The sequence below is a fragment of the Podarcis cretensis genome, assembly GCF_951804945.1.
Source record: "Podarcis cretensis genome assembly, chromosome: 3".
In the NCBI taxonomy this organism is placed as follows: Eukaryota; Metazoa; Chordata; class Lepidosauria; order Squamata; family Lacertidae; genus Podarcis; species Podarcis cretensis.
The window spans coordinates 47,855,385-47,867,096 of NC_137172.1; the positions used below are offsets into that span (position 1 = coordinate 47,855,385).

The window sequence follows — 11,712 nt, forward strand, 5'->3', positions numbered from 1 at the left end:
GCATGCATGCAAGAATCTTATCGTTCATTTTCAGCACTTAAACCAGATGACCAGCTTCTTTGAGCACCTAGGATTCTTATGTGCATCTTTGTGGACAGTAAATAGCTGACTTTCACTTGGCCAGACCTGGTTTCTTGTTACCATTCGCTTCTAAAGAAGATTCATCTTGCCATAGTTCCATTTGTCACTGATTTTATGTCTGAGCATCTTCCTCTTATTATGGCTTGCTGCTGTAATTTAGTGCTTTAGGGAAATGGTGGGTTTAATTTTTGCCGAAAATGTTCTTGACGTCTTTTATGCCATTAATTGAATTTTCTACTCCGTGCAGTTCTCAAATTGCTGCATCCTCAGGCTCTTTCAAAAGTTTGTTTTATGGATATGTGTTTTGCAAGGGCTTTTGTAACAGGCCCCATATTTCTCATTTAATACTCATGTAGACCTTCTTATCATCTTTGCTTGCCATTTGGATCTGCATTGCTTTTATAGTTATCTTTGTCTCGGAAGGTTGGAGAGAGGCCATATTAGACTTCTCTGATGTTGGCAAAGTCAGCCATCATGAGTCATAGTTGGAAACTCTTGTCATGCTACCTTCTCTATTTTCATAATGGAGCTGTGTTCAATGAAGTCATTGCTTATCAGACAAATAAGAGACTGCTAGTAAAGATTTTGAATTGTAGGATTTTGTTTTTCTTTTTCTTGCAGTAATTAGTTTCATTAACTGTTGACTTGCTCACATGTGTCTTCAAACCAAGTTGAGCATGTATTGCAAAATAATAAGAGTTTTGCCTTCTATGTTCAGGTGTAAATAGTGAATACACAACATATGACTTGCAAACTGATGTAATGAACTTGTATAAAGCCTTTGATTTTTTTGTATTTCATTTCCTTTGAAAAGGATGCATATTTTAGACTACTCAAGCAACACTCTTAATTTCTCCCTAGAATTAGAAAGAAGTTGAAAGTTGAGCTCAGGCTTTACTTGCTTCATTGTGAAAGAGAACTTTTATTTATAGGCTTTAAACTATTTTTATTTATAAGAGATCCAAGAGCAGCTACAGTTAAGTTTTTGAAATGATATTGGTGTTATTATGTAGAAATGATAGATTTGTGAGCGGTTGAGTATAAAGTCTTAATTGTGGCTTGGGTGATTTGGGTTGAATGTATTCCAGTTTGAAACTCTAGCTTTTGAGGGAAAGATTGAGATAATACTTATAAGGGCTAGAGAATCCTCTTAATTCATGTGATTGTTTAGTTACTGAAGGGTTTCTATTATGTATATTTAACTTTGAGTGTGACCCTTAGAAACGTAAAACTCAATAGATCATCAACATAAAGCCACTAGTTTAAATTTCCCCTAGAGGTTGTGCCCTGAGGCTCTTGCTAATTCCCTACAAGAAATGCAAACCCTAAATCTGTAGATTGGACTTTTCAGCCTCAGTAGAAAATAGAGTAGAACTTTTTGTCCTGAAATCTAGGCATACAAAAGTGTGTGTGTGTGTGTGTGTGAGAGAGAGAGAGAGAGAGAGAGAGAGAGAGAGAGAAGAGAGTGATCTTTGGTGGTTATATTTAGGGTGTGTGCGCCTAATAAGTTGTTTTCTCATTGCTTTTGTGGCCTCTTGTTCTTCAAAGCAATTTAATAATAAAAACATACCTTTGTGGTTCTCTGTATCTTTCCTCCACGCTCCACCTCAAAAAAAGCAATAGCAAATTGAGATGCCTTTCACATCTGTCTTTCAACTAATAATATATCATGTATGCCTCACATCATAATTGTAGACCCTTCACTGTTGGTTTGTAATTCTATAACCCTTGGACAGACTACATATGTTAACTGTACATCAATATTTACACAGATGATTTAGGCTAGGGATCCCATGTGAATTTAAGCAAATCAAGGAATTGTCGGTTTTGCATAATCAGAATTAAATTGCTACAGGACCTGAGACAGAATGGGTGGAGGGTCTACATACATTTGTGCATTAAGAGACTCAGAATGCTTAGGTGAGTAGATAGTTATTTTTAGGAGGTGCCAGCAATAGGTGAAGGTTTGTTATTTGGTGATTGGAGTTAGTGGAAGGAAAGAGACAGCTAGGAGTTTCAGTTCTGTCAATCAAATGTAGACCCCACAGTCTTCTTTTGTGGAAGAAAATAGCATTGATTCATAGCCTGACTCATACAATTTCTGTTTAGACACTTCTTTGAGGTAGAGAAATGTGGCCTTCAGCTTGAAACAGCTGTTAACTATGTGTTCAACAGTGCTAGTGCTAACAAGGTGGCGACTCATTGATACTCTTTCTGCTGAATTTTAAATGTTAAGCCACTTTCATTCTGTCTCCTGAGTTGGATGAATATGGCTGCCAGAATTCTGTGTGATGTGCTGTCAGTAAGTTAAAATAATGTATTTATGGTTCTTCTTGCTTTGAATATTTTATTTTTCATTTTGTAAGAGTTAGTCAAAGCATAAGCTACATTTAATTGCCATGAAAAGTTTCTGAGTTATTTCAGAGTGATTACTGGAGATAACCAAGTACATGCTGCCTCCAGTAATGGTGTTGGTATGCCTCTGAACACCCATTCCTAGGAAGTACAACTGCAGAGAATGCTGTTGCTCTCATGTCCTGTCTGCAGGCTTCCCATGTGCTTTGACCTACTACTGTGAGAACAGAATACTGGACTAGGTGGGACTTTGGTCTGATCCAGCAGGGCTCTTCTTATGTGCTTAAAAAGTTATTATCTGTATTTCTACTTGTTGTTCCTGTAGTCTTGGGGAAACTAATCTGGACCCTCCAGGTACTATTGGACTCCGATTCCCATCATCTCTGACCATCTGCCATGTTGGCTTGGATTGATGGGAGTTGGTGTCCAACAAGATCTGGAAGCACCATATTGGCTACCCCTGCTGAAGACCATGCTTTGAATATCTCCCAAAATGTAACATTATGTATTTTATTTCCTTGTAGGTATGATGAATGGATCAAAGCAGACAAGATAGTGAGACCAGCTGACAAAAATGTGCCAAAAATAAAGCATCGGAAGAAAATAAAGGTTGTTGACTTTGGACTACTGCTGAATATATTCATATGAATAAGTGGAGGAGAAAAGACCACATACTCATTTATGATAGCAGCTGTTCTAGTTGGAGGGAATTTCAGTGCCACAAGAATGTTGTTTCATATTTACTTGTCCTTATGTACCTGAGTTAACATAAAACCGTTGACTGTGAAGGACAAAGCCAGTCATCCTATATCAGACCCATATTGTGTGTTTGGCAACTTATTCATCAAAACACAACAGTAGGCAGTGTGGTGTTTTTTTATTGGCCCAGAGTTGCTTAGTTAGATAACTGTTTGTTTGTTTGTTTGTTTGTTTGTTTGTTTGTTATATAGATTTACATACTGCCCTTTATCCAGTATGGAACATTCACAATTTCCAATATCATAGAGCTTTTTTCCTAGCAAATATGAGAAATCCAAGATAGAAAAAGTGCAATTTAATAATGCAAACCCCCAGATTCCATTTAGCACTACACTGAGTCTTCATGATATGTATGACACTACACCAGTGTTATACATATAATGAAGCTCTTCACCTACTTATAGTTTTCACTCTGTTTTGAGATATCCCTTGACGGGACCTAGAATCAATCACCTGGTTAGACAGACCATCACCCAGAGAGTGAGCAGGACTCAGCATGAGTCCTAATAATGCTCTGTCTTGGCAGGCTTTTATCCAATGATGTCATTCAATAGACAAAGGGTTCAATCAGTGGAACAAGGAGGAAACCCATTTTTGGTTATTTCCCTTTTACGTTGCAGGGCCCCTTCCTCTAAATCTGCTCTGAACGATCCCCAAACCTCTGGAACATATTTAGAGGGTCAGGGGGGGGGTTGCCAAAGAACGCTTCCCTCTCCATTCCACTGATGGAAGCTTTAGTCAGCTGAGTGACACCACTGGATGCAACCCTCACATTCTTAGCATTCTGGAGGTTCAACACCAGGTTCATTTCTGAGGAGGGACGTGAAAAGCTTCTGCGCAGCAGCAGAACTGTTTCCAAAATGTATATGTGTCTATGCACATATTTGGGATTTGTATTTTTCTTGTTTGTTGGCAGAAATTCATTATCTAACAAAGATAAAATTCCACTTATGGAACTCTTGTAGAAAGCTTAATATCTGCTCCATTAGGCTTCCTTCTCCACAGCATGTGTGATATCTTTCCAGAGTTTTATGCTCAAAACTCTTAGTATGGCTTAATTAACTGAATGTTTTTTTCTTATACACTAGAATAAAGCAGACAAAGAGAAAGATGAAAAATATTCTCCTAAAACGTTTAAATTGCGACGCTCATCAAAACCACCTTTTCATGCCAGTATATCACCTGAGATGGCATCCAAATCAGACTGCACTGAAGCCAAAACTTCGGAAACTGCTCCAAATAAATCTTCAGAGATTATTTCTATCCTTAATGGAATGCAAGGTAATAGACACGTTCCAGTTTATTGTGCAAACATTTTTCTAGTACTAGGGAAGAGAATCCTTTATGTATTTTGATATCAATAGTACTGGTGACTAGCTTAAGCGTGACCATTCATTTGCTTAGTACAAAGTATGGATAAGAATCTAGGCTCATTAAGAAACAGGAAAACTATAGCAGGCCGGAATAAATAATCATGTATTCTCCTAGCAGAATGTCTTTGTGTGAGTGAGTTGCCCCCTCTTCTTTTTTGTTCTTTAGTTTCCTACCATCTACATTCATCTGTTCCTAGTTTGTTCTAACATTTTCCTTTTTTATGGACATCAACACATTTTTGCTTTTCTGTCTGTTACTAGATATTGCAACTCACATTTTAACTTTTTTATTTCATTTCACCCACTTCCTAGTAGTTCCATTCCTCCTTAAACAAACTTGTGGCTTCTAGTCTTGGGTCAGAATCCAATGAACTACTTTAGCTGAGCCCAAAGGCTTGTGTTTGCTGAATGGAATTATTGGCTGATTTTTCTGAACAGCCGCTCTCCATGAAAATCTTCGAAGTTTTAAAAGCCATCTTGATCAACAAGCTGCTGATCAAGAAGATAAATATAAAGTCCCCTTGGGCTCATGCAATTGATTGCTCATTTGTTTGAATGTTGGACCTGGTCCCATACAATATGGTATCAATCTGTCATTTCTCACAATGGAACCATACTCTTTATGTTGCTCCTTTAGGGAGTCTTCGTTCTCCTTTCCTTTCCAATTCTACAGTCTTAGAACATGTGGGATTGATTCACTTTTATCCTCCAAAGAATATTGCATTTCCTTTTTAAAGTCATTTCTCTGATAAAGCCTTTTGAAACCATCCTCATTTCCTTTTCGTCTTGCGCACTTTCCTTTGAGTCTGTTTCATCATTTGTATTGCAAGTTACAAGCTATCTTAGATTGTTTGAGAAAATAATATTTATTTTTGTGGTGTTTGCATAAAGGTTTTTATTAATTGTATCTAAAGGTCTAGTTTGCATTAATAAACATAAAAAGTATGGTTTTTGATGCAAAAACTTGTGGAGAAGCAGGAATAATACTACTTTTTGCAAACAACAACAACAACAACCCACTGAAGTGTTCTCATTCATTGGTAAAACACAAGTTTTGTGTGCAGGAATACCTGGGTTCAATCTTCAGCATCTTCAGTTAGGGCTGAGGAAGAGACCCCTGCGTAAATCAGTTTAGACAATACTTGGTCAGATGGACCAATATTCCAACTCTATTACAGCTTCCAGTGTCCACTTAAATGATTTTTTTTAAATAAAAAGAGGCTGATGTTACACAACTGGATTGAGGACTGGTAAGGCATTTTAGCCCAGGACTGCACAGAGCATGGAACAGCTGGGTACACTTGTCCAGGACCTCAGAGGGCTAAGCCAGCTGGGTGGGGGGTGGGTGGGGGGTGCCAGGGGCTGGCTGTACTTGTCATGTTTGAGTTTATAACTTTATTCTAACAAGACTCCTGCCCTGGGTCCTCAGACAAGATCTGCATGGGCCTATTTCAGCGAGCGCCGAAACCCGGAAATAACCCGTTCCGGTGCTTCCGGGTTTCAGCACGTCTGTAACCTGAAAACGCGTAACCAGAAGTGTCTGTAACCCGAGGTACCACTGTACTGCCCTTCATCCATAGATCTCGGGGCAGTTCACAACATGAAAATACAAGATATAAAAAAACAGAATACACAATAAAGACAAGAGCAAAAACAAACCCATAACCCCCCCTCTCAAAAGAATGCCACATGAGAGGAAACCCCATGCATTTCATGCACATTGCCAAACACGTGATTAGCACTCTTACATATATGTGATTGCATATTAGGAGTAAAACCTAGACATCCCATTCTCTTCATCAGGTTATCAGTGCTATAAGAGATGAGCATGTAATTTGTATGCTTAACTGGGAAGATTTTTGCATGCATCCATATGTGCATCGTGCCCCTATGAGTGAAGATGTATTTATCAGGGCCTCAATCACTTAATAGAGTTCCAAAACACTATACAAGCTCGTTGGTGTAATTACCCAGCAGCATTGTGAGAATTGCAAAACAAGAACTGCCACCAGTATAGCTCTAGCATTTTTAAAAAATCATGTTTGATTTGCTTTTTAAGATTATTGAATGCCTAATTTTAATAGATATAAAGATTCTGAAGCCTAAAACAAATGTTTTTGTATCAATATAATTGTAATATATCCAGAAATATAGTTAGGATGATGGTTTTTGCAGTTGATTTTCTTGGTTCCTCCCCCAGCTTCTGAAAGCTCTGATGACAGCGAGCAAGATGATGACCAAAGTCCTCCAAGTGTTTATAATAATGGTAAGGAAGAACCGCAAGATGAGGCTTTGAGCCAAGGTAACAATGAACTCTGTCCAAAAGAGCAGAACAGCTTGCCCTTTCCAGAAGAGGTCAAATCCCTTTCAGATGCCACAGCATCCAAACCAGCATCCAAATCTCCGGAAAGACTACGAAAAGAATTGGCAGAACTATCTGATGATACTGATTATGAGGGAGAGAATGAAGCCACCAAGAAGAAGAAAGATGTCAAGAAAGAGGCAGTGGATAAAACAAAGCCCCCAGTGAAACGTGGAAAACGAAGATACTGTGTCCCAGAGGAATGTGGAAAAACTGGGTCACCTAATATCAAGGATGAAAAATCAAATGGCAAAGACATGTTAAGTTTGGAAAACAGTAGCAACAGTTCCTCAGATGAAGATGAGGGGAAAACTAAATTAAAAATAACACCAACCAAGAAGTACAATGGTTTGGATGAGAAGAGGAAATCCTTACGGACAAATGCTTTTTATTCAGGTTTCTCTGAAGTGGCAGAGAAGAGAGTAAAGCTTCTAACTAACTCTGACGAAAGGCTTCAAAATACCAGAGCTAAAGATCGAAAAGATGTCTGGTCGAGTATTCAGGGGCAGTGGCCTAAAAAAACCCTCAAGGAGCTTTTTTCAGACTCTGACACAGAGGCAGCAGCTTCTCCGCCACATGTGTCTTCCGAGGATGCTACACCGGAGCAGCACCTGCAAACTCTCGTAGAAGAGACTTCTTTTCCCAGTTCTAAATCTGAAAGACCTTTGCCACTTAGCACAGAAATGAAACCTGTCGAGGAGAAGCCAGCTGAAACGAATGACAAAAAAGTTGAATTCCCAAGCAGTGGCAGTAATTCCGTACTAAACACCCCTCCCACAACACCTGAATCGCCCCCGTCTGTAACAGTAGCAGAATCCAGCAGACATCAGTCCAGCGCGTCTGTGTCTGAACCACTGGCACCAAATCAAGAAGAGGTACGAAGCATCAAGAGTGAAACGGATAGCACAATTGAGGTGGACAGTGTTGTAGGGGAACTGCAGGACCTGCAGTCTGAAGGAAATATATCTCCTACAGGCTTTGATGCCAGTGTCAGCTCCAGCAGCAGCAATCAACCAGAACACGCTGAGAAAGGTATAAACATTGTGCCATTTAGCTTTTATCACTTTTCCAAATTCGTTATTAATGTGTTGAGTTCCAAATTTTCTGTCTGTCTTCAAGATGTCTTAAATCTCTGTGAAAACTGTACTGTTCAGAAAATGGAATATAATTATCAGTGGGTTGGACCCAAGGCTTCCCTTCTGGGAACAGATTCAGCCCCATATATTTTAGAGTTGAAAGAATGCGTCTTATTATTTAAAATGAGAGATGTTAGGAATCTGATATTAATACTGAATTATGTGAATGTGCCACTATTCTTTGCACAAGTTTATCTCACAAATGAGAATGAAAATATTTTGTTATCTCAAAAGTTATCCGGAAAATGTAATTGAATGGCTACAGTCTAATAGATTATATGGTCTAGTAGATTATAGTTGACCATGGGATCTAACAAAATTGTTTTGAATTTCAGTACAGTATTAACTGCAGTACAATATTTATATATTTTGCTAAAGAATGGTGCAGCTGACTGAAGAGGACATCAGACTGCACATTTGATCTTCTTTATCCGCTTGTCACTGCCAACCAATCCTGGTTTGCTCTACAGCATTCTTCCATTTCTGCTCTGTTCATGTTATCTGTTGTTCAGCATAGTAGTTTTACATGTCCTGTGAAATGTAGATTACTGTCTTTAGAAACTATGATAAAATTGTCTCAGACTTAGTTAAATTAATAGACAGCTGAAAACAACAAAATCTTTCAAAAACATACAAGCATGATTAAGTGTTCCTATTCTATTAAATTTCATCCCTAGTATGGTAGGCTTTTTATTACAGGAGTATTGCATATTTTTTCACATTTTCTAAAGGGATTTCTAAACTAAGAGTGGCCACTACTTTATCATTCTATTAAAATGATAAAAATAGTTGCTTGAAAGTTTATTTTAATAACATATGTCTTGTTTTTTCTTCTCTCAGTTTTAAGGAATCATCTAACAAAATCCTTGCTTTGAATAAATCAGAGTATCTAGCATTCATATTTTCTATGGCTGGACCCAAAAAAGGGATATGGCTATGCAGGAAAGGACCACACACACAGCTGCAACTTCACATCCTGCTTTTGCCACATTAGTTTCCACTGCCTTAGAGGCAAGATGCTTTCTAAACTGAACAGTGGTTTGCCTCTTCAGTAGCAACTGCTGAGACAAAAGCAGCAAGCAAAGCTCAGGTTGTGCATGCGGTTTTTCCCCACATGGGTATGTCTCTTCTTTGGTCTAGGCCTACTTACTTTAGAGAATTTGCATTGAAGCAGGAAGCAGATATTTTAAGTTAATTCCACTTCATCGTTTAAAAAGTAAACATTGGTGTCTCTGGTATGTAAAATACATTGTGTAATATCTTGTTCTTGCTATTATTTTACTAAAGCTTGTCCAGGCCAAAAAAGGCTCAAAGATGTCCAGGGAGGTGGTTCCTCAAAAAAGCAAAAAAGAAGTCACAAAGCATCTGTGGTGAACAACAAAAAGAAAAGCAAACGTAAGTATAGCAAACTTCAGCTTCAAACTTTAGAAAATGTCTTTGCAACAGTTTTGGGCCTGCTTTTGGGTCAAATCTTAATATCATTCATGTTTCTCACAACTGAGAATGAAGTGTTGTTGGAATGAAGAAGTTATAGAATCTGTACATAAAAATAAAATAAAATTGTATACCCCCCCCCGAATGAGTTCTCATAAGTGATAAGGGCTGCCTAACCCATATCAAATTGTGGAATTCCTTGCCCTCTGGCACCAGGGCCAGGTACCACTTATCTCTATGGAAACAAGTGTTACGTTTTCTCTTCCAGTTACCTGTTTTAAACTGCCATTCTGTTTTTATTGGAAGATTGCAGCCAGATTGTCTGCGTCAAGATTAGTTTTACCCCACAGTAAGAGATGCGTCTTATAATTGGAAACAATCATTCAAAGGGGTGCTGAGATTTTTAGAAATATGCTAAACCTGTATTTCCTATGTGTTTCTTCAGCAAACAGCAGTGATAGTGAAGAACTTTCTGCTGGAGAAAGTATCATCAAATCTCAGCCAGCAAAATCAGTTCCTGCAGCAATGAAGTCTCAGAATACCAAATCTCCAGCAAGAACACAGTCTCCAGGAAAGTGTGGCAAAAATGGAGAGAAGGATTCTGATCTCAAGGAACAGAACAATCGCTTGCCAAAACTTTACAAATGGAGTTTTCAGATGTGTAAGTATGGATTTCTTGTTGCTGTGCCTGCACTTTTGAATGTGTACCTTCTGCAACCCCAAGGTTGTTGGAGGGGCAAGGGAATGACCCATGTTAGCCTGTTTTGCAACAAAGGCAAAGACGTTTGTAGTATTTTAAAGACTTAAGAGATTTATTATAGCATAAACTTTCACGTTGCATCTAATGAAGCAGACCCTTTGCCTTGAAATCTTATGGCAAAATAAATATACATAGGTGGTTGGTTGGTTGGTTGGTTGGTTGGTTGGTTGGTTGGTTTTTGTGGGTGGTGATTATTTGATTCCTAGTGGCAGTAGCTACTGATACAAGAATAACCTTGATAAGTAGACTCATCCAGTCTTCCCAGTTTTCTATAAAGAATCATTTATTTCTTAACACTGCCCAATTTTTATTTAATTAAATCTAGAATTTGTATAATGCTATAAATTTGTTGCATCTCCTTCAGTTTTGGTCTATCCCTCATTTTGTGTTATTTTTCATAAGGTGGAAGAATTAAGATTTTGCATTGAGCTAATGAATGTTGCTTTCTCTGCAGCTGAGCTAGAAAATATGAGCAGCACAGAGCGCATAGCAATCCTACAAGAAAAGCTACAAGAAATCAGGAAACATTACTTGTCTTTAAAATCTGAAGTAGCTTCCATTGACAGAAGAAGAAAACGTTTGAAGAAGAAAGAGCGGGAAAGTAAGTAATTAGGTCTTGAACATGTTGACGTAGAATTTGACTCTAGGGTGTCTCTTAAAATATTAGGTATTATTTTGTGAGTATTAAGGGACCGCTTCAATCTTATCCTAATCTGAGCCTGAATGCTGTCCCTTGCTTCTCAAATTGTTATTTTTCACATGCTCAGTGGCTGCCTCTTTGATTCTGTACTTGAGCAAAGTTAAAAAACCAAACCAAACCAGTGCAGAATAAAAAGCGGAGGCATTAATAAAGCTCATGCTCATCCCTTCTTTATGGGCAGGCATTGTAAAAGAAGAGTGTAGGAATTGCTCCATGTAGACCTATTTCCCATCCAGTGTACATTAAAATAATCACAAGGAAGCAAACACGTTTGTGAGAAAGTTAGGATTATCTCATTGCAACCGCTCAATCCACAAGTGCTACCTGATTGTACTGTTTATTAGGCCAGGAGGAGGAGCTGGCAAACTGATCTATATAATGATAATGCACAAAAAGGTCTTATTACAAAGCAACAGTGTGAGTCTATGTATAGTGTGTGATGGGAAGTAGATCTTTAGATCATATTTTCCTTTCCCTTGCTGCTCCTTCAAATGTAATGTCTAAACTGGGAGATAATGCAGTTATTGGAACACAGGACATGCCTCACCCAGCAGTCTTAAACTCATCTGGAAAATTAACTCTGAAACAAGTAAAACTACTATGTTTCAGACAAATACCCCAAACCTAAGTGCACTAAAATGGAAGCAAGTTCCTTTCATCTCAGTGACATTTACTATTTCACTTAAGATCAAAGGCAAAATCCTTCCAAAATACAAGATGGGCAAATTGGTAATCCTGGTTGGGCTTCTGTT

The 11,712-nt window shown here is 38.2% G+C and overlaps 1 protein-coding gene across 5 annotated transcripts in view; it reads left to right on the forward strand.

Moving 5' to 3' along the window:
* Nucleotides 1–11,712, forward strand: part of ARID4B (AT-rich interaction domain 4B) — an 84,163-nt gene that overhangs the window by 70,302 nt on the left and 2,149 nt on the right. For all 5 annotated transcript variants that reach the window (XM_079971804.1, XM_079971802.1, XM_079971803.1 and 2 more), the window contains 6 exons: nucleotides 2,961–3,045; nucleotides 4,284–4,476; nucleotides 6,769–7,962; nucleotides 9,354–9,461; nucleotides 9,946–10,161; nucleotides 10,715–10,861. In XM_079971804.1, coding sequence (XP_079827930.1) covers nucleotides 2,961–3,045; nucleotides 4,284–4,476; nucleotides 6,769–7,962; nucleotides 9,354–9,461; nucleotides 9,946–10,161; nucleotides 10,715–10,861 — 1,943 coding nt within the window. The remainder of the gene's footprint in view (nucleotides 1–2,960; nucleotides 3,046–4,283; nucleotides 4,477–6,768; nucleotides 7,963–9,353; nucleotides 9,462–9,945; nucleotides 10,162–10,714; nucleotides 10,862–11,712) is intronic.